The 23,120-nt window shown below is 38.6% G+C and overlaps 1 protein-coding gene across 1 annotated transcript; it reads left to right on the top strand.

The window, feature by feature from the left end:
- The first annotated feature begins 2,093 nt into the window (after positions 1-2,093).
- Positions 2,094-18,022, top strand: znf292a (zinc finger protein 292a). The gene is given in 10 exon segments (XM_032547356.1): positions 2,094-2,496; positions 6,004-6,158; positions 6,994-7,072; positions 8,213-8,348; positions 8,440-8,642; positions 9,845-9,981; positions 10,720-10,861; positions 11,532-11,726; positions 11,728-11,787; positions 11,789-18,022. Coding segments are annotated over 10 exon segments (7,050 nt in total). The 5' UTR covers positions 2,094-2,346; the 3' UTR covers positions 17,582-18,022.
- Positions 18,023-23,120: the final 5,098 nt, after the last annotated feature.

Genomic DNA, 23,120 nt, shown 5'->3' on the forward strand with positions numbered 1-23,120 from the left:
TAGAAAATTTTTTATTTATTAATCAATTTTCTGCTTTGGTTGGGAATTTTGGCTCTGCTGAACAGGGCTGGATTTACAAGGATGTGGGTCACGGGGCCAGAGCCCTATCTACTAAAAAATACTATTTTACTCATGTAAATTACTTGAATATGTAGTTCCATACATTAGCAGGTATGAATTGATGCATGGTAGGTTAATTATATCCCCTAACTCCACATTGTTCCAAAAGAAATCGACTATAACTTTATAATTTTCAAATTCTTGAATATTGTTCATAATCATAAAAAATTTAAAAATATTAATACAACTCATATAATTTGGGCCTATGAGTTTTATATAAAGTACAATATTTGTAAAACATCCATTAATCACAAAAAAGAGAGAAAAGACAAGAAAAAGTGTGAAGAGGAGGTATAAGCAATTTATGCAACTTAGTAGTGCCCCCTGCTGGGCCGGAGGCTGTAGCTGCATAGAAATGACTTGGGTTTTTTGTCAGAGATAAAAGCGAGCTCCTCCAATTGCTAAAATATGATACTACTCCATTTTTGTTTACATTTTGTGAAGCACAAAGTTGTGCTTGTCTTTTTTGTGTTGTGTCCTTCAGTGGTTCTTGGTGCAGCGCCCTCCCAGGTGAGGAGGGGAACAGGTTTTTCAATTAGTTTGGATTGTTTCACTCGCAAAAGCGTACCACAGAAGCTAAAAATGTAACAAATGTTGCAATTTTTATCCCCAATAAAACCAAGTTTCCTTAATTATCAGGTGGGAAAGCCAAGGTTAGCTAACTAAAACTAACAATATAATAAAAACAAAAACTGAGAAAACATTTTTGTTAACTGAAATAAACAAAATAATTAATTAGGAAAAACTATAGCTAACTGTTACTATATTTTGAATTTATAATACTCATTATAACATACTGGAGGTATATGTAATATTCTTTGTTTTTGTGTTTATTAATCTATTTATTAGCTGTTCGAACTGATGTGAAATTTCTTTTTCCCTTACACAAGCACTTCATGTCCGCTATCGGCAAATTACACTAGTCTGCAAAATGGCGACAGCAAAAATTGGAAGAAAACACCAGTCAGTTGGATGTTCAACAATAACTGAATCATTTTTTCTTCTGTTGAGTATTTATTCATCAATCGATACATAGATAATGACAATATTCTATGTATATTGTCCCCCCCAAAAAAGTTACTCAAATAAATGTAATGAGTAAATGTAACTAGCAGAGTTGAGTAGTAACTAGTTATATTTCCTCATTTACATTTATTGACTAACTTTTTGGGAAAAAAAAAGTTTCGGTATAATATATATATATACAGTACAGACCAAAAGTTTGGACACACCTTCTAATTCAATGGGTTTTCTTTATTTTCATGACTATTTATAAGGCAAGGAATCCCACTTATTAACCTGACAGGGCAGGTTGACCTATGAAGTGAAAACCATTTCAGGTGACTACCTCTTGAAGCTCATCAAGAAAATGCAGAGTGTGTGCAAAGCAGTAATCACAGCAAAAGGTTGCTACTTTGAAGAAACTAGAATATAAGGGCTATTTTCAGTTGTTTTACACTTTTTTGTTTAGTGCATATTTCCACATGTGTTATTCATAGTTTTGATGCCTTCAGTGTGAATCTACAATGTCAATAGTCATGAAAATAAAGGAAACTCATTGAATTAAAAGGTGTGTCCAAACTTTTGGTCTGTACTGTATATATATAGATATAGATATATAGTTTTACTTTTACTTGAGTAATTTTTCTGTGAAGTGTCATACAACTGTTACCTGAGTAAAATTTCTGGATTCTCTACCCACTGTATAAGTAACTTGTTTTAACCAAAAACAATCACCACAAACCTGCAGTTTTTGTTAGTTTTACAAGTTTTATTTTGAAAGAAACTGATTTCGAAAAGTGTACATTTTGCCTGATTTTGTTATTTTTGTTAAAATACCAAAATTTCTACTTAACTTTATAATTTTGTCCACCTGATTATGTAATTTTGAAATATTAAATAATGTATGTTTTGATCAGTTACTCAGTACTTTTTTAGTCTTACTTACTTCTACTTGGGTAATCTTCCCACCTCTGGTTGATAGTTGAGAAACCCCGAATGAAAATCTGCTTCGGGCCCCCAAAAAGGCTTGGACCGCCCCTGTTTCGGGGCCTGTTTTCTCCTTTGATCCGCCTTTGGGTGGACGTGTTCTTGACATGAGGGGTCTTCTTTTTTAGGAGGAGCCCTCCCTCTGTGAGCTCTCCCTTCCCCCTTCCTGCGTGCGCGTGCGTGTGCAGGGTCTGGCAGCGTAACATCTGTGCGTACGCGGTCGTGATTGTTGTGAAGATGGCGGAGGGGGAGACAGAAAAGGAATATGATACACGGAAAGCCACCGAGGAGCTCCGCGATCGCTTCCAGGCTCTGACCGCGGCTTTAAAGGAGAGTCCACAGCCTCCGCCGGAAGCCTCCCTTCACTTCTGCCAGGATTTCTGCCAGGTTAGCCCGCTATCCCGCTGCTCATCCCGGCCAGCCTGCAGCCCCTCTGGCTTCCTGGCCGAGGATGCGCGTCTACGTTTGCTACAACAATGTAGCTAAAGCAGCTAGCATCCAAGCTAGTCGGCTGCATTTCTAGATGTAGCAGGAGGGGAGGAAGAGGGGGGAGTAAAAAAATGCTAATTTCCCGTTTTCAAACTGATGTACGTTTTTGAAGTGCAGTTATTTGCAAACATGGCTGTGAAATGGATTGGAGGTCGCTGCAGAGTGTGCCAACTGTGCAAATATAGCTCGTATTTTCCAGGCCAGATCGCCCTCAGCAGATGAATGTTGCTAGCTGGTATGCAGGCAGAGACCCCTGTCCTGTGCAGTGGTCATGCTGTGCAAAAAAAAAAAAAGAAAAGAAAACGGGATAGCTGCGTTAGCGGCTGCGAATGCATTGATGTGCACTAAAATAAACGCTATAAAACAACTACAAATCTTCCTTTGTGGGATTTTAGAGCGTTTTAAAATGGGGTTACTTTCTGAGGGTTCTTCATTGATCGCTGTGATTTTTTTTCTTCCTGAATAGGATGCTAGCCCGGGCCTTTTTCCTCTAATTAATCCGGCTAATTACATCAGCGCATATGTTAATTGCGGTGTTATAGCTGTCTCCATCAACGCGCTTTAGGTCTGAAATGAAGCGATCCTGCTTCATCTGCATCAGAGCCGCTGATTTAGAGGGAAAAGTGTGTCAGTGGTCACTGACTCCATTACATCCTACTCATTAATTAGCCTCCAGCTAGCTAAATAAAACCTCCATGTGTCTCCATGTTGCACAAGTGACAGCCATCCTCACATTTTAGTCATTAATTTTACTTTTTAGTTGTTTCCTAATAATAAAAATCTGCTTTATTTTTGGTTTTAGTGGAGTATTAGAGGTTATGATAGCGTCATAGGCTGCTGTGCTACATGTTAGTTACACTCCCAAAGCAAAAATTTAAATTTGATCATGTTTTCCAGTTGATACCGATTTTTCTTCAGTATCAGAAGGAAAACAGTTCAGTTTCAGGATATGTAATAAAACTATATTCTATAGTTTTAGGATATTGCTATCCTAAAACTATAGGATAGAAATAACTTTTATTGTCCCTCAGTGGGGAGTGACAGTAAGCATTTAGATTTACACAAAAATAAAAATATAAACACCAGAAATGCAACAATCCACTTTTTCACTTCTGATATCTGAGTTTTACTGTCGACCAACAAGAAACCAGTCCTGAATTGACTTAAAACATTTCTTTTTGTTATAACAGAGACATAAATGTATTGAAATACAAATTTATGTGATAACTCCGCACCAGCACAGCTCACTTAAGTACACCAATAGCTTCATAAACTTGGTGAAACATGTAAAAACAACAAAACTTTAATTTGTTCAGTCAGTGCAATTAGGAGTAGAACAACCAATGTAAAATAAAAAATAATAAAGAAGCTAAAAGTGACAAAAATAAACTGCAACAAACCTTTCAAATGTTTCAGAAAGAAGCATTTGAAGGAATTAAAAAAAAATTTTTTATACCCCTCCAGGGGGTCTTTTTGTGGGTTTTAGTGTCCCTTAAATGACAGCAGGCTGACAGGAAAGGGGCGAAGACACGCGGCAAAGAAAGTCGGGTCTGGGAGTCGAACCCGCGATGTCCGCGTCGCGCTATCCCCTACACCACCGCGGCACGCCCTGGAATTTTAAATTTAATGTAAAATAAATCATCAGAATTATCCTGAGCAGGTCTGCCCTTATGGATTAGGAACGTTGTCTCTCAATCTAGCATTTTTTCATCGATACCAATATTTATATTGGATCAGTGCATCGCTCATAAAAACTGAAAATAAGAATAACTTACTGTATAGAAAGGACAAATTTACAACATAAGAAAATACTCTGCAGTTATTAGAAATGGTAGAGATGCAAATATTTAACCTGCAGAAACATTTTTTCTATTCAGACGATCTCGATATTCAGTTTAAATTACGTGACAGACAAGAAGAAAATACAGTGTAAATAAATAAAACATTTATTTAAGTCATACTGCATCAATTTCCACCAGTTTATATTTAAATTAAAATACGTTTCTGCATAAAATTCTGTAACTTTTGGTTAGCTCAGGTTGGTTTTCGGTTAAATAATAAAATGTCAAAGAATTATTCAAAATATGATTTAAGTAGACTAAAATTGATTTGTGCGCATTTTGAACCAATTCAGGATTCCCAGGTTTAGAAATTGCAATTCTCCTTTGAATAAATTTTTTTTCTGCACCTCTAAAAAACACAGAGTACTCCGATACAAAACAGAAAGAAAAAAATAAGTGCAACGGCGTGGAATACACTTAAAAATAATGTGCATAAAAAAACTGATTTTTCAGAAAAAGTATATAAAAAATTGTGTAAATAGAATGTTTGAAATCAGAAAAAGAGGTCAAATAGTAAAAGGTATGCAAATAATGACGGTTGTGTAAAACAGGAAGAAAAGAAAATGAAATAAATATAGAATTGCCTCCATTATGTGTCATAGCAACAACCTTAAACTTTATCTGATTTTTATTAAACTGAAAAAGTACAAAGAATAAAAAAGTGAACCTTTATTTGTTCCTCAGTTTTATTACTGCTTAATAATAAGCACTAATTATAAGAAAGAAATATAAATAAATAGTTTGTTTGATTCCTATGAACAGAATTGCATTAATCTCTGTTAAACTGCTATAACTCATCTTTTTATATTCATATTTGTGTAAATATTCTGCAACTATGACTTTAATGACATGTTTACAGACTGTAAATAATAGAAGCTTTGAATTTTGGTGCATTAAATTAATAGGAAAGTTAAATTTTTAAGATTTATTTGCAGCATTTGACCTGTTAATCACCAAGTAATAAACATTCCTATTTATGCGTCTTAGCATATAAAAAGTGCATTTTTTGTTGAGTATAGACTGAACATAATTTTACTAGTTTAGTTTTGATGCATTTAATGAATAGAAAAAATTCAGATGGGTTAAATCCTATAAAAGTTTCAGAAAAATGCTAAAAATATTTGTTTTAACTCGTCTTGGTTCTGCTAAATGAGGTTCAGTTTAATGAAAATATTAAAAGTAGATCTGTAGATCATCATCCACCAGATTTCCCTTGAGCAGTAAGTTTATTTAATGGATCAAAGCTGAGATTTCCCATCGTTTTTGGTTCATAAACGCACCAACCAACAGCATGGACTTTAATGCGTATTTATTAATACATAAATACGAATGCTTTAAAAAGCTGATTTTTGTTCTCTGTTATCTGAGAATAGCTTAATCTACTATTCAAAATTATATATATATATATATACATATATATACTTCACATTATTTTTCAAGTTGAAATATTAAAGATTCAGTAGTAAATCCATACTTCTTGTAGTTTTTCTGGTATTTCTTTACATTTTGTGCATATTTCCTGCCGGTTCTGATGCCTGTGTGTGGCTTGTTTTTTGATTCCCAGGTTCTGGTGGAACATGCCGGGCGCTGGAAAACCGATGAAGACCCGCTGCCTTTGCTGGAGGTTTACACCGTGGCCATCCTCAGCTTCGCTAAGGCTGCTTCCTGTCTCTCCTCCGATTGTGAAAACGTGCCACTCCTACTTGAAAAGTTAGCGTTGTGAGTAAAAAAACATAAAACTTGAGCGAATAAACGCTCTCCTGTTGGATTTCACTGATGTAACTGTGAAATAGCACTCATTTATTTAAACACTTTATGTTCTTGTTTTTAGAACTAAGAAATTTCCTTTTTTTTCCTAGAAAATTTCTTAGATTTATATCAACATTTCAGATTTTATTCTAAGCAGATTTGAGACTTTTGGAGCTCTGAAATTTTCACAGATTAATCTAAAAACTTTTCAGTATTTAGTGTTTTTTATTTATTTTTTTTATTTATGGAGCTCAGAAATGTTTGTTTTTTCTACAAAATTTCACAAAACAAATTCTGAGTTTTCGACTTGCAAGTTTTTGACTTTTGGAGCTCAGAAATTTGCTAGTTTTCTCTAGAAGATTTTGATGATTAATCTCAAAATTTCAGATTTCTTTCTTGCTAATTTTCAGGCCTTTGGTACTCAGAAATGTTCTTGGTTTTTTTCTAGAAAAGTTTACAGATTCATTTCCAAATTTCTTGGGTTTTTTTCTAGCAAACTTTTGACTTTTGGAACTCTGGGTTTTTCTTGCTCTTTCTAGGACTTTTTAACTTTAAAATTATACTCATGTATAAATATGTTGTAGTAGTTTACACCTCTAGTTAGAAATCACACAGATTTAAACTCTTTCTGATATTTTTTTGTTTTGTTTTGTTTTTAACAACGATTTTTCTTCCCTTCATCGCCTTTTTCCCCTACAGATCAGCACACAGATTTCACAGTTATCTTCGGATGTGTTTTTGTTGAATGTGTGCACATCCTTGACCTAAATGTGGCTTTACCAAACGACTTGTGTTGGATTCACAGGAGCTGCGCGGAGCTGCTGCTTTCGGTGCCCCAGCATGTCCCTGGTGCCTTATGGGAGGAGTTCCAGTCCTCCGTGAAGGTCAGCATCCCGCAGGCCATCACTGGCGCAATCATAACAAGTCGCTTAATTAGGAAAATACAGCTTATAAAAGCTGGTTCACATCAGTAAAATAATAACCCACATGTCAGATTCTGGAATTTTCCGCTGAGCCACTCCTTGTTGCTAGGCAACGGTAAAAACCGCTGATCATGTGACCAGACAGTTGGAAGGAAGGCAGAATTTCTTGGAGTTGGTAAAGTTGTTGGACTTTTATCTGCTCAAAACGTTTTTTCACTCTTTAAAGTGAACTTGTACTTTTACTTGAGTCATTTCATTATGAAGTATCACTGCTTCACCCGCTGAATGATAAAAGTTTTGAATTGAAAGAAACTTATTTGGAAAAAGATTCTCTCTGTTTTTTCTGTACATTTTTAGCTTTTGGGGATCAGAAATTTCCTTATTTTTTTCTAGAATATTTCTCAGATTAATCTCAAACTTCCTGAGTTATTTGTAGCAATTTTTTTTAACTTTTTGAGTTCAGGAATTTCATTGTTTTGTCGAGAACATGTCTCAGTTTTTTCTTCTTGCAAATTTAAAAACTTCAGAGCTCAGAAATGTAATTGTTTTTCTAGAAAATTATTTCAGATATTTTTTCTAGTAAATTTTATACTACACAGCTTCTACCTGATTTTATTTTTTTACTTGTATAAATTATTGTCCTTTTCGTTCTTAAAATACCAAAATTTCCACGTAACTCTATATTTCGAGCTGTTTGGTGATGTAATTTTTAAACATTAAATGATTGATAATTTGATCAGTTACTCAGTATTTTTTCTTTTTACCAAATACCTTTTACTTTTACTTGAGTAAAAATATGTCAAAGTAGTACTACTCTTACTTAAGTATAATTTTCGGGTACTTTACCGACCTCTGTAAATAAAATATGCTTGATTTGGAAAAAGTGACTTATTTACTTGGTAACTTGAGTCATAAAATCATTTTTTTTGGATAAGTTTACACTCATATTGAATGAAGGGAAGCACAATGTCCTGATTTATATGTGGGTACATAAGTTAGCAGCTAAGCTAATGTTGCCTTGATATGAAAAATGGCTAATTTTACCTCCTCTCTAAAGGTTTAGTTGTGAATTTTTTGCTCTTTTTTGGTATTTTGCTGCAGTTGGCACACAGCCTTTTGCAGGAAAGCGGGAGCACCCAGCTCCGTCTGCTCTCAGTTCTGGCTCAGCAGGACGGCGTCTGGGCCAACGCCACGCTAAGCAGCATCCTGTCCAATCAAATTCCTCGGACTGAACAAGGTTAGCGCTCCATCATGACGAACTGTGCTGCTGTAATCCCATGGAATAACTTGGAATAACTGTTCGCTAAGTGTCTTTTTTTGTGTCTTAGTGCACGAATATCTCGAATCGGAAGGTCCGGCGCTTCTCAACATGCGAATCAAGCACCTTATCAAAGCGGACAGCACCGACAAAGCAGCTGTGCTAGCAAAAATCTGCTCAGAGTACCCAGGGTATGAAGGAAAAGGCAACTTCAAGCAGACCTACTTGGTTTGCATCTGCATGACGAAAAGTCAGGAGCAGCTGATGGAAGAGGTAAGAAAAAATCCTGTTAAAACAATCAATCCTTTCCAGAAGTTTCCACCTTAATAATTCAACTGAAAACAAGTAGAGCTTCAGCCACACTGTAAAACAAAACATCCTGTTTAATAAAAGATTTCCAATGAACTTAACTTAATTCTCATAAACTTGTTGAGAAACAAGTAGTGTGAATATTTGGATAAAAAAATGCTTGAAAACTTAATCTATTTAAGTTGAGTTCATGCAAAAAAAAGTTAAGTATTTGATTGGCCAACAAGGTATCCCACAATGCATTGTGAAAACTGCCAGCAACTAATTAAATCACTTTTTTATTGTCACAAAAATTAGTTTTAAGATGTTTAAGGCAAAGAGGTCATCAAGACTGAGCCACTTTCAGAGCAGTGCAGCTCTTATTAGCTTTTTAAAAAATAAATATTTACATTTTCATACATTAAACTCCACCATGTTTGTTTTGCTGAAAAAAGTGAGCAAACTTTCACTGCTTTCTAAATGTTCTGTCAAAGTTAGAGCAGAAACGTCGACAGAAACTATAAAAAGTAGTTTTGTTTTTATACAAGTAGCTTCTAGCTAAAAAATATCTTTTGTTGTGTAAGTAATTACAACATGTTCATATTTATAGGTTAACTTAAGTTACGCTTACTAAATTGCACAAGTTAATGTTACTCAGTTAATTTAATGAAAACTAAAATATTTTGAGGTGAGTTTAAATCAATTAAGCTAATTGGCTTTTAGAATAGAATTAAGTTATTTGTACAATTATATCATTAAAATTATGTCAAAATGATCAAGTTGTGTAAACTTAAGATGTACAGCTTGCAGATACTAACAGGTTTAAGTTTTGAAAACTTGATTTTGTGAGGCAACAAGTTCTCCTACATTTTTTAAGTTAACTATTTTTATAGCGTAACAATTATTTTAGTAATCGATTATTCTGACGATTAATCAGATTTGGCACATGCTATGCTAAGGGAAATTTGGAAGGAATTTTCCCTTATTAAATAATTTTTTGCATAAATTAATCAAAAGTAGTTGAAGTTTAATGCATTTGATGCATTAAATGAATAGAAAAACACGTCTAGATTTTACTTTTCTGACCTGAGCCGATCATTGCTGCTTCTTTTATCTTTCTTTAATTTTTAGAGGAACTGGACTCAGAATAGCTCTGTATCCTGTGTTTTTTTAAATGTCTTTTATAGATTTCATCGATAGACTGCAAAGATGCTCTTGAAATGATCTGCAACCTGGAGTCAGAGGGCGATGAGAAAGCGGCTCTGTGTTTGTGTACGGCCTTTCTGAAGCGACAGCTCCTTCAAGAAGATGTTTACTGTGCCTGGTGAGTCCCAAACCCAAACCGCACCTCATCTCTTCCTACAAAAACCTCTGGGGCAATTATCACAATTCTTTATTAAAATCTGTGCATTTTGGGGCGTGCCGTGGTGGCGTAGCGGTTAGCGCGACCCATATTTGGAGGCCTTGAGTCCTCGACGCGGCCGTCGCGGGTTCGACTCCCAGACCCGACGATATTTGCCGCATGTCTTCCCCCCTTTTCTTCACCGTTTCCTGTCAGCCCACTGTCATATAAGGGACACTAGAGTCCACAAAAGACCCCCTGGAGGGGTAAAAAATAAAATCTGTGCATTTGGACTATCTTACTATTATAACTGAGAAAATGAAAGTGATGAACATTTTCAATATATTTTGATTTTATAAAGAAATCAAACCAGATTTGATTTCTTTCAGATGGCACACAGGCTGCTATTATTTGGTTAACATTTAAATTAAGTTTTTAGCTGCCATCAGAAACAAAAATCTGATGGCAGATGAAGACATGAAGACGAGTTAATCGCCCTGAAGCAGTTTGGCTCATGTCACCATTTTGATGATTAATAATAATAAAAGCAAAGCTGAAGACTGTGGCCTACGGCTCCACATAGCCGGCAAAGCCTGTAATCCTACTCCATTGTAGACGCCCTGTGTTAAATGTAAACAAAGTCCTTAGTTTAATTTGTCCTAATGCTTTTCTTTGTTTATTTTCAGAATCTCATCTAGCCTTATTCTCTTTCTCTTTCAGGGAACTCACGTTGTTCTGGAGTAAACTGCTTATGCGGTTGGAGGCGTCTGCCGATTCATTCCTCAGCCACAGCAAGGAGATGGCACTGCAGTGCGGAAACGTCTGCCACATTCTGTTTCTCATCAAAGTTATCCAAAATGAGGTATAAAAAAAAAATACTGCATGTGCAGAACTTAATATTTTTACTTCATTGTCATACGACTTTATTTTGTTCTGGTAATACTATGATTTGTTATATTATTACCACTGTTAATCTGGTAATATTATGACTATGATTCTTTAATCTTGTACTATTATACGTTTATTCTGGTAATATTATGATCTGTAATATTTTAGGACTTTATTCTGGTAACGTTACGACTTTATTTTCATAATGACAAGTTTATTTTGGTAATATTATGACTATTTCTGTAATATTATGACTTTATTCTGTTGCTATTATGACTTTATTGTCATATTACTTTGACTATTTTGTTGTATGACAGTTAGTCTAGTAATAAACAAAAATTATTTTAGCCTTGCCCTAATAATCTGTCAAATAATTGATCTAAATTCAAAGTGCAAATAAATAGAAGCTGTAAAACACTCCTGTCGAACAAGATGGCCGCCTCTGGCATGCTGACATTCTGTTCGTCTTGTAGCATCACTGAGGCGGTTCCCAAAAACGGGGAAGAACCACTCAGGATCTGCAAATAGTTAAAGCCATGCCTTGGAGAAGGGGCTTTACTGACCTAGACCTGCAATATGTGTGCAAATGTTAAAATGTTGCCTCAGGTCTTGCATTTATCATATGTTCTGGTTTTTTTTCCCAGGTTGGAGAGGTGGGGCTTCCAGTGTGCGTAGAAATGTGTATTCAAGCTCTTAAAATGACCTCCAGTGATCACAAAGAAAGCAAGTCTACCATCTGTAAAACCATTTCCTGCCTCCTGCCAACTGATCTAGAGGTCAAACGAGCATGCCAGCTGACCGAGTTCCTCCTGCAGCCGACCGTTGACTCGTATTACGCCTGTGGAGTCGTTGTACAACGAACCCGACCAGAAGCCGGAGGAGGACGGGAGTCTGCCGGTGCCGAAACTCTTTGCGTTGCGAGTTGCTGCTGGCCTTGAAGACACAATGGCCTTTTGATCCGGAGTTCTGGGATTGGAAGACGCTGAAGCGCAACTGCTTGGCCCTGATGGGCGAGGAGGCGGCCATTGTCTCTTCCATTGACACGCTCAATGACACGGATGAACAGGAGATGGAAAGCGCACTTGGCAAACTTCCCGAATACAAGGATTTGGAGGACTTCTTGCTCACCACTACAAACGAACTCAATGAGATTACAGATGAAAAAGAAAAGAACAGAGAGGCTAAAAAACTTCGGGAGCAAGGGTTCGTGTCCGCACGCTTCCGAAACTGGCGGGCCTACATGCAGTATTGTGTTCTGTGTGACAAGGAGTTCTTGGGCCACAGGATCGTCCGTCATGCCCAGAAACATTTCAAAGACGGAGTGTATCTCTGCCCGATCTGTGCTGACAGTTTTGAAAGCAGGGAGGTGTTAGAACCCCATGTAGCATCACATGTAAAGCAATCGTGCAAAGAGAGACTGGCAGCGATGAAAGCTGCGCGGAAGGTAACCAAACCACCTCAGTCGCCAAAAAGTCCGACAAAAATGATGAAAGTTGCAGCCAAGGCGAGCATGAGTCCCGTTAAAATCACCCCTCAAGTTGGGAATATTTCTGCAGCTCCTCTTAAGATAGAGCAACCAACGTCTGACCCTCAGATCAGTCAAGACTGTTACTGTCCTGTTACAAACTGCACAAAGGCTTTCAAGTTTTTCCGCAACCTGATGGCTCACGTCAGATCCCACAAGGACGACGAGGAGGCCATGAGGTTCTTAGAGATCCAGAAGCAGAAGGTGGTGTGCCAGTACTGCAGGAGGCAGTTCGTCAATGTCAGACACCTTAACGATCACCTGCAGATGCACTGTGGCACCAGACCTTACATATGCATTCAGCTGGACTGCAAGGCCAACTTCAACTCCAACTCTGAGCTCCTTATGCACAGAAAAACACACCCCGAATTTAAAGCCCAGTGCATGTTCCCGAACTGTGGCCAAGTTTTCAGTGAGGCCTACTTGTTGTATGATCATGAGGCTCAGCATTACCTCACCTACACCTGCCAAACCGATAACTGTGGTAAGATCTTCTACTCACAGTCTGAATTTCTGTCTCACCAGGAGCATCATAGACCAAATGATGCTGTAAACAGTTTTGTTGTAATTAATCAAAACCCTGTATCTGCAATGCCTGGTCCTCCACCTGAGAGCACCCTGATGAAGGAAGACGCACGCCCTGCTGAGTTTGGTTTTGAAAGGAACAACAGAGAGGCATTCATGAACGACGTCTCAAAGGCAAATGCATCGCCGTGCAGATCACCGGAGGCTGCTAAAGTGAAACACTCAATTGAAAACATGCTGAATTCAATGGCCGGTCATGGGATAAAAGAACCGGGAAAATGCTACACTCCACTAACTAACCCAGCTCCAGCACCTGCCAATGCAAACCTACCACCAGCGCAGCATAATGTGACCAGGCAAGGAGATAATCCTCCAGCATATCCTGTTCCCGTAGCAGCTCCACAGGAACACCAGCATAAGGAGGTGCACTGCAACGAATTCCCAAAAATGGTCCCACAAATCATGTCTCCAAATCAAATCAAGACCGAGATTCCTGCCTCCATGCAGGGGTATCCCTCCTGCACCCCCGCCGTTCCTGCGGGAAACGAGGAGAACCTGCACTGCTGCCCGAGCAATGACTGTTCCCGGGCATATAGCACAAACAAGAGTCTGTCCAGGCACGTTAAGAAGCAGCATCCTGAAATATTTGAAGACTGGAAATTGGCAAAGAAATATAACAAAGTTGCTAAAATCACAGCCAAGAAGGGGAGCAAGCGATCCAACGCGCCAGCGATACTATGCAACAAACCAGTGGTGCAGCAGATGGATTATCCAATGGGATGCTCAGCCTCACCCTCTCAGTGTTACCCTGGATCAGTTGAGCCTGTGCCCATTACTCCGATGGCTAACCCCTCATTGTACCCCAACTGGGGGGGGCACAACAATCCCAACACAGTGATGCAGTCAGACATTTCGCAGTCATGGTCTCCTCCTATGAATAACCCCTACCCTGATAACTTCAATATGAGTGAGTACTCGTCCCGGAGCTACCCCCCTTGGCAAGCAGACCCCTACCACAACCCCTTGCCTCACTCTTCGGACCGAGAGCCTTCAATGGCAGCTATACACTCCTCCTCTATGTCCCCCGCCCCTTCAGAATCAACTCTGATGTCTCAGTATGTCTCCAGTTCACTCATGCTTGACAACGGTGGACACATGCATAATGGAGGACACCAATATGGGCTGATGCATGCTGATAGTACTGGAGACCATCCAGATGCGAGAAAAAGTGGACACTTGGATAACGGGAACAGCCTCTCGACCATCGACAGCCTTCCTGATGGAAGCTACCACACTCCGTACGCGCAGAGCGAAAACTCCTGCCTCACGCAGTGCTCTTCCATTGACGTTCCCATGAAATGCGCGACCCCTGAGGCACAGGTTGCTTTAAAGGACTGCGGCGAAGTCAGCAAAACAGAGACAACATCAAACCCTGGTTACGAACAGATGGACAACTCCGCTGATGGCGTGGTCAGTCCTCCCAGCACCACTCACAACATTTTCCCTTATGATGAGGAGTGCCCTGATGCTGACTGCCAGCCTAACCCTTCAGATGAGAAGGGCGGAGACACAGACACAATAAAAGCGAAACGCAGCCGGCTGAGCAAGCGTACCAAGTGGCCTGCAATCATCAAGGATGGGAAAGTTATATGCAGAAGGTGCTTCAGAGAGTTCACAAGCACCAAATCTCTCGGTGGTCATCTCTCAAAGCGCTCACAGTGCAGACCTCTGGATGAAATTGACCTTACAGCAGACCTCCCTACGTCGTTCCTGGATTTCCTCAACGACCCTCATGTACCCGATACAAACGGCTCAGTGTACAACGTGCCAAACGGGGATTTCTCAGACGGATCTTGCAACCTCACCACCCTGATTTCACCTGCAATGTTAAAGCAGGAGCCTCAGAGTACAAACATAATGGATGATTCAAACTCCTTCCCGGTTTGCTCGGCAAACCAGCAGGACAAACCGGCAGAGACAGCTAATCACACACCTCCTGGACCTTATCGGGAGGATAACCTGATGGAAATGTCCAGCGCCTTTCAGAGAATGGACCTGATTGAGGCAGCGCAGGAGAAAATGCGTAACGCTTTAGCCTTAGAACAGAAGGAAAAAACCTCTGAAATAGAGAAAAGTAAAAGTAAAGTACAAAATAAAAGTGATGATAAACCCATTGAAAAGGTACCTAAACCTTTTAAATGTGACCAGGATGACTGTGAGTTCTCTTTCATGACGAAGGAAGCCTTATTCAAACACTTGAGTAAAATGCATGATTTTTCTACTGAGATGATCGAAGAACTCAAAAGAATCCCATCCAAACTGTCTCCATATCCTTGCCAGATCTGCCCAAAAACCTTCACAAGAACAACAGGCTTGAGAATCCACTATGAAAAGGTTCACCGGCTGTCGAAGGCGGAAATGCAGAAGTTAAAAATCAGCGCTCGTAATCGGCGTGCCTTCAGACTTAACAAAGATGGCCCGTTGAACAGTCAACCAAACAGTGAACGCAACACCAATCCGCCTGCAGCGTCTGTGCCTGTTATGCCTATTTTAAAACAAGAACCAATCGACATTGCCATAGCACCTCAACCAGATAATGCAAATCCTACAGAAGTTACTCAAATCGCTCCAGGAGATGCAGCAAAACAGCTCTCAAGGCCTGAGATATCGACTGTTACACGACTCCCATCACCTCAAACTTATCTGACTCAAAGGCCGCTTGGGGAGGAGGCACCACCAGCACCTAAATTAACTCCAGAGCATCCTAAAGTGGCTATCATACACAGGAGTCCCAAAAAGAAAGTAAATTCCAGTGTGAACGAGAAACTGAGTCCTGTAACCAAAGCAAATGGGCAACAAGATAAACCTGACGTATGTCAGAATATGATAAGAGAACCAAAGTCCTCCTCTGCGTCTGCCTGCCCGTCCCCAGAGAAGCCGAGCAGCTCCAAAAGCACACCAACGAAGGAGGAAAGGAAGGAGAAGCTTCCAAAAAGGTTGAGCCTCAAGTTGTGTGAGACGGACAACGCCTTCAGTCCGTATAGACCATACAGGTGTGTCCATGAAGGATGCACCGCAGCATTCACCATCCAGCAGAATCTAATTCTCCACTACAGGGCCATGCATCAGGCGTCGCTTCCTCCCCTCAAAGCAGAGCCAGAGGCTGAGAAAATGGTTCTGGAGGTTGAACCGGAGATCATCCCCAGCATTGGAAAAGATGATGAAGTCAGATGTCAGGTGAGGAACTGCTCCAGGGTGTTCATGGGAATCACAAGGTTGGTGCAACACTACCTCCTGCTTCACAAGTTCACCTGCGACAAAGCCACTGCCATGATGGCCAGCATGAGCTTGGGGACCTTCAACTGCGATCGGCCTGAGTGTGCCCTCCCCTTCGATTCTGTGGAGAAGTACATCGAGCACATCAAGAACTTCCACAAGGAGATCGCCATTTCTGAGAGAGGCTCAGTCGATCCGACGTTCCGGTGCGAGTATGATGGATGCGACCGCGTGTACACTACAAAATCCAATCTGCTCCGTCACCTGATCAAAAAGCACGACTATGTCTATGATCCCAAAGCAACCGATGGGAGACGGACTAAATCGATTGGACTCTTTCCGGGAATTAACAATGGGAAAGAAAACGTGGAAAACAAAATTAAAGTGAAGAAGAAGAACACTAAAAAGAAAGATGGGAAGGCCATTGAACACTGGACCAGTTTTGGTAAGCCTACACTAAAATCCCACGAAGAGGCGTCTGCGATGTGCACCAAGAAGTCCGCCCTGCAGTACCCATGCATGATCATAGGATGCGACACGGTGGAGAGGGCTGAGAGAAGTATATTTAAGCATTATGCAACTCACGGCCTCACGGAGAGGTACATCGAAGATCAGAGGAGTCAGTTCATTTTCTGCAAAAAGTATTCACGCTCCAGATATAAAGATACAAACAAGTCGGAAGGTGCATCAAGTTCCTCTGAGACGGAGCCGGACGAAGGGGAAAAGCTTTGTGAGCAATTGTTTGGTGAGCAGAATCCTGAGGAGCAAAATCCTGAGGAGAAATTAACCCAAGACGAAGCCAAGGTGTTCGCTGACAATACTGTAGAATCCCAAGCTTCCAATGTGACAGAAGGAGGCGCTAAAAGAGGGCGTCCCAGAAAACCTCCACATCCCACACCAGCTTGTCCACAAAGGATGCAAACCCTTAGAAACCGCCTGATGGTTACCAGCTCAACAGAGAACTCAAATCCTGGGACACCGACCCCCCAGGAGCAACGGGACGACGGCGCTCCTCCGGGTACCTTCAAGCCTTTAGGGCTAGAGGACTCATTCCTCACATTTTTGGAGACTTCTGAGACAACGAACGCTTCTAAGCGGAAACTAAACGAGAAAGCCAACGTGGAGGTGCCCCCCAAGCGAAAACAAATTCACAAACAGAAAGCTGCGTCCAGGAGCAAAAAGACTAATGAACTGAGAAACCGCAGCAGGGTTGTAGACTTCAGAAATCCACTAAATCTTAAATCTGTGAGTAATGTAAAAATTGTTATGGATAAAACATTTTCAGACGGCGCAGATTCTGTGCTTAAGCAGTTACAACATATGAAGCCAATGGTTATTATTAAGAGGTGGCTTTATAGCGGATCATAGCCCAGTGTTTTGTTTGTAACTCAAAATTACTCAGGATCTGAGATGTTATGCTGCAGAATGGTTTGTTTCACAAAGCATCAGATTTTCAACTGTTAACAGTCATTACCACAGGTGACAATGAAATGGCCTATTTTATACTTCATTAAATAATGTCTCGGATGATTTTAAGTATGTATGTTAGTTATAATAACCAGGTATTCTATAGGGCATAGATTTTAGAATCATGTTTGTATTTATGCTTAGTATTGAAGATGTTTTTTTTTTCTTTTTGCTAAATGGACACTTTTAAAGAAAACTATGTTTTTAATATATCCCTATGGGATTTCAAGTTCTGTTTGTATTTATTTCATCCTTTTTCAACACTAGTAGACCTATCTGTAATATTTACATGTCTTCCACAAAGTGTTCAATAAAATGTTACTGGTTCTTTTTGTAAAGTTCTGTCTGGAAATCTGAAATTTTTTCTTCTTATTTCAATACACTAGTTAGCAAGAGTCTTTTCAATCTACAAGCACAAGAAAATGGCTAAGTTATTATTGCAATTTAATTTCAAGAGGTTTGCAAAATACTAATGTCTTGACTCTTTAAGAGTCATTCTCAAAGTAAAATGGGTATGATGTACCCAAATGCTTTTATGCACCCACTGTTGCAATCCAGGCATGCGAAATATGATTAATTTGTAACAGTAATGCAAAAGTAAATAATTTTAGGAAAATACATTTAGAAACTGGAAATAATGAAGAACAAATAAAGAACAACCCAACGGAAAAGTAAAAGGGAACATTAAACAAGGATGTTAACACTGTTGTAAATTGTTAGTAATGAAATTGAAAAAAATCATGATTCAATTTAAATGATCCAAAACCATTCAAACTATTATGACTTTATTGTTTGTGTTACATTTATGGGCAAAATTATTGTTTAACTTCACCTATTATATAATTTCTGTTTCTTGCAATGGTGACAGTGTCATGATTGCCAGCATATTAGATAGACTTGGCAGCACAAGGCTGTTTTAGATAAAATTATTAGGCTTAATTAATGATTAGAAGAGAAAAAACAGAAAAGAAAAAACAAATTGATTCTAAATTGGAAATTATTTAAATAATAGAACAGAGATATGCCTAATTGTACCAGAACAGGGAAATCCAGGTGACCCTGACAAAAATAATATATATTCAAACTCGGGTAGAAAATATAAAAACAAAAATAAGAATAAGAGACTGTACAATAATGGCAAATTAACAACATAAGAAAAATAATATTGTAATTAAAAATAGCATATTCTGCTGGAAAAAAATGCTACTCAGTATGGTCATTTATAAAGATGAATCAAAATAAATCAAGGAAAAATATTACTTTATTTAGAACAGAATTTCTAAGAGTTTTAGAACTTGCCACTCGCAAGATGGCGGCCCACGTGTCCTTACGGCGACACGTCGCTAATTGGGGCCTGCCATGCAAAGCAATGGCAGGAACCTATTACTATTGTCGGAGAGAAGCGTCTCTTTAATATTTGGGGCCTGCCATGCAAAGCAATGGCAGGAACCTATTACTCTACACCCAACAAGGTGTCTCTTTATTCTTTATTTTTCTTCCGTAACCGTTAATGCGGCTCATACCGCTGGGTGCACACCTACAAATGAGGTATCAAAACGTGCAGAAAATTCACGCCATTGGAGCTATTATTTTTGGTGGGATTTGGGCTTAACGTGGCGACATAATTCGCAAAAAACTGCGAAAAAAAACCCATTATAAGTCAATGGGAAAAATCCTGGAAATACCCTATTTTTGAGGATTTTCTGTGTCGTCACAAATTCACCTAGAAATGCCATTCAAATTTCATTTTGTAGATACGTCTGTGATCTCTTCGAAAGTGAAGACGGCTCGTCGATACCAGTTACGGTTTGTCCACAATTTGCCTCTAAGCGACCCAAAGTTTCTCATTTTTCCTAAAGTTAGAGGGCTTCTCTCGCTGATTAGAGTGAGAGATCAAGACAACTTTTTCAACCCAAATCATTTTTGAAATCGCCATCACGGCCACAAATATCGCACGATTAGTATCAAAATCGGTCCTGACATTGATACGCCTGTCTGCTCCGGTAAAATGTTTTCGAAATTTATCTAGACCGTACGGTTTTCTGTCACGGTGCTTCAGAGCAAAGTCATGCGACAGGATTTTCTGAGGCTCTCAGGCTGTTTCACTAACACTTCACACCTTGGTGTGAAACTTATTTAACATAGCAACGGAACTCAAGAGGCTATTGGCTGCTGATTTGGACTACAAATACGCATCATTGTAGTTCTATCTATCCTCAGTTGAAACAGATCAGGACTGAGAACTGGCCTTTAGAACTACGTGCTGCTATGGGCTGTATATAACTGATTTAACTCAGTAACTGTTACACATGGGATTAGTTTGGAACTTTAAAATTAAGCATATTGAAAATTTCAAAATAAAAGCCGAAATGAAGCATACTGAAAATTTCAAAATAAAAGCCTTGAATATTTTTACATCATGTAATTGCTGTTTTTGGCTTTGTATGACTTTTTCATCCAAAGCACTGTTACACATGGGATTAGTTTTGAACTTTAAAATGAAGCTTAACAAAAATTTCACAATAAAAGCCTTGAATATTTTTACATCATGTAATTGCTCTTTTTGGCTTTATTTGACTTGTTCATCCAAAGCACTGTTACACATGGTATTAGTTTGGCCCTTTGAAATGAAGCTTAACAAAAATTTCAAAATAAAAGCCTTGAATATTTTTACATCAGAAAATTGCTCTTTTGAGCTTTATATAACTGATTTAACCCAGCAATTGTTACACATGGGATTAGTGTGGCAATTTAAAATTAAGCTTGATGAAAATTTCAAAATAAAAGCCTTGAATATTTTTACATCAGGTAATTGCTGTTTTTGGCTTTATTTCACTTTTTCATCCAAAGCACTGTTACACATGGTATTAGTTTGGCCCTTTGAAATGAAGCTTAACAAAAATTTCAAAATAATAGCCTTGAATATTTTTACATGACGTAATTGCTCTTTTTTGGCTTTATTTGACTTTTTCATCCAAAGCACTGTTACACATGGTATTAGTTTGGCCCTTTAAAATGAAGCTTAACAAAAATTTCAAAATAAAAGCCTTGAATATTTTTACATGACGTAATTGCTCTTTTTGGCTTTATTTGACTTTTTCATCCAAAGCACTCTTACACGTGGTATTAGTTCAGAACTTTAAAATGAAGCATACTGAAAATTTCAAAATAAAAGCCTTGAATATTTTTACATGACGTAATTGCTCTTTTTGCCTTTATTTGACTTTTTCATCCAAAGCACTGTTACACATGGGATTAGTTTGGAACTTTAAAATGGAGCATAATAATAATTTCAAAATAAAAGCCTTGAATATTTTTACATCATGCAATTGCTGTTTTTGGCTTTGTATGACTTTTTCATCCAAAGCACTGTTACACATGGGATTAGTTCGGAACTTTAAAATGGAGCATAATAATAATTTCAAAATAAAAGACTTGAATATTTTTACATCATGTAATTGCTCTTTTTGGCTTTATTTGACTTTTTCATCCAAAGCACTGTTACACATGGTATTAGTTTGGCCCTTTGAAATGAAGCATACTGAAAATTTCAAAATAAAAGCCTTAAATATTTTTACATCACGTAATTGCTCTTTTTGCCTTTATTTGACTTTTTCATCCAAAGCACTGTTACACATGGGATTAGTTTGGCCCTTTGAAATGAAGCATACTGAAAATTTCAAAATAAAAGCCTTGAATATTTTTACATCAGCCACTTGTGTTTTGAGCATTATATAACTATTTTAACCCAAGGACTATTACGCATGGGATTAGTTTGGCCCTTTGAAATGAAGTTTAACAAAACTTCCAAAATAAAAGCCTTGAGAAAATTTTCAATCGTACCGAATGGTGCACGTCCGCCTCGCTTAACGTTCTTGCGGTCCTCCGCGTGCCACTGGTCACGTCGCGGCGTTCTTTGGCGTCGACGCCGATTTGTGGCGTGACGACGCCGGGCCCGAACCCCACGGGCGCGCCTTGGCAGGCCCCGGCTAAATTTCTTCAGAAATTTTCTAGTTGGGGCCTGCCATGCAAAGCAATGGCAGGAACCTATTACTATTGTCGGAGAGAAGCGTCTCTTTAAGTATTATAATTCTTTATTTTTCTTCCGTAACCGTTAATGCGGCTCATACCGCTGGGTGCACACCTACAAATGAGGTATCAAAACGTGCAGAAAATTCACGCCATTGGAGCTATTATTTGTGGTGGGATTTGGGCTTAACGTGGCGACATAATTCGCAAAAAACTACGAAAAAAAACCCATTATAAGTCAATGGGAAAAATCCTAGAAATACCCTATTTTTGAGGATTTTCTGTGTCGTCACAAATTCACCTAGAAATGCCATTCAAATTTCATTTTGTAGATACGTCTGTGATCTCTTCGAAAGTGAAGACGGCTCGTCGATACCAGTTACGGTTTGTCCACAATTTGTCTCTAAGCGACCCAAAGTTTCTCATTTTTCCTAAAGTTAGAGTGCTTCTCTCACTGATTAGAGTGAGAGATCAAGACAACTTTTTCAGCCCAAAATAATTTTGAAATCGCCATCACGGCCACAAATATCGCACGATTAGTATCAAAATCGGTCCTCACATTGATACGCCTGTCTGCTCCGGTAAAATGTTTTCGAAATTTATCTAGACCGTACGGTTTTCTGTCACGGTGCTTCAGAGCAAAGTCATGCGACAGGATTTTCTGAGGCTCTCAGGCTCTTTCACTAACACTTCACACCTTGGTGTGAAACTTATTTAACATAGCAACGGATCTCAAGAGGCTATTGGCTGCTGGTTTGGACTACAAATACGCATCATTGTAGTTCTATCTATAGTGGACCGCTCAGTTGAAACAGATCAGGACTGAACTGGCCTTTAGAACTAATTGCTGCTATGGGCTGTATATAACTGATTTAACTCAGTAACTGTTACACATGGGATTAGTTTGGCCCTTTGAAATGAAGCTTAACAAAAATTTCAAAATAAAAGCCTTGAATATTTTTACATCATGTAATTGCTCTTTTTGGCTTTATTTGACTTTTTCATCCAAAGCACTGTTACACATGGTATTAGTTTGGCCCTTTGAAATGAAGCATAGTGAAAATTTCAAAATAAAAGCCTTGAATATTTTTACATGACGTAATTGCTCTTTTTGGCTTTATATGACTTTTTCATCCAAAGCACTGTTACACATGGGATTACTTCGGAACTTTAAAATGGAGCATAATAATAATTTCAAAATAAAAGCCTTGAATATTTTTACATCAGGTAATTGCGCTTTTTGGCTTTATGTGACTTTTTTATCCAAAGCACTGTTACACAATGGAATAGTTTGGCCCTCTGAAATGAATCATACTGAAAATTTAAAAATAAAAGCCTTGAATATTTTTACATAATGTAATTGCTCTTTTTGGCCGTATATGAATTTTTCATCCAAAGCACTGTTACACAT

This window comes from Xiphophorus hellerii, chromosome 19, assembly GCF_003331165.1.
Source record: "Xiphophorus hellerii strain 12219 chromosome 19, Xiphophorus_hellerii-4.1, whole genome shotgun sequence".
Classification (NCBI taxonomy): Eukaryota; Metazoa; Chordata; class Actinopteri; order Cyprinodontiformes; family Poeciliidae; genus Xiphophorus; species Xiphophorus hellerii.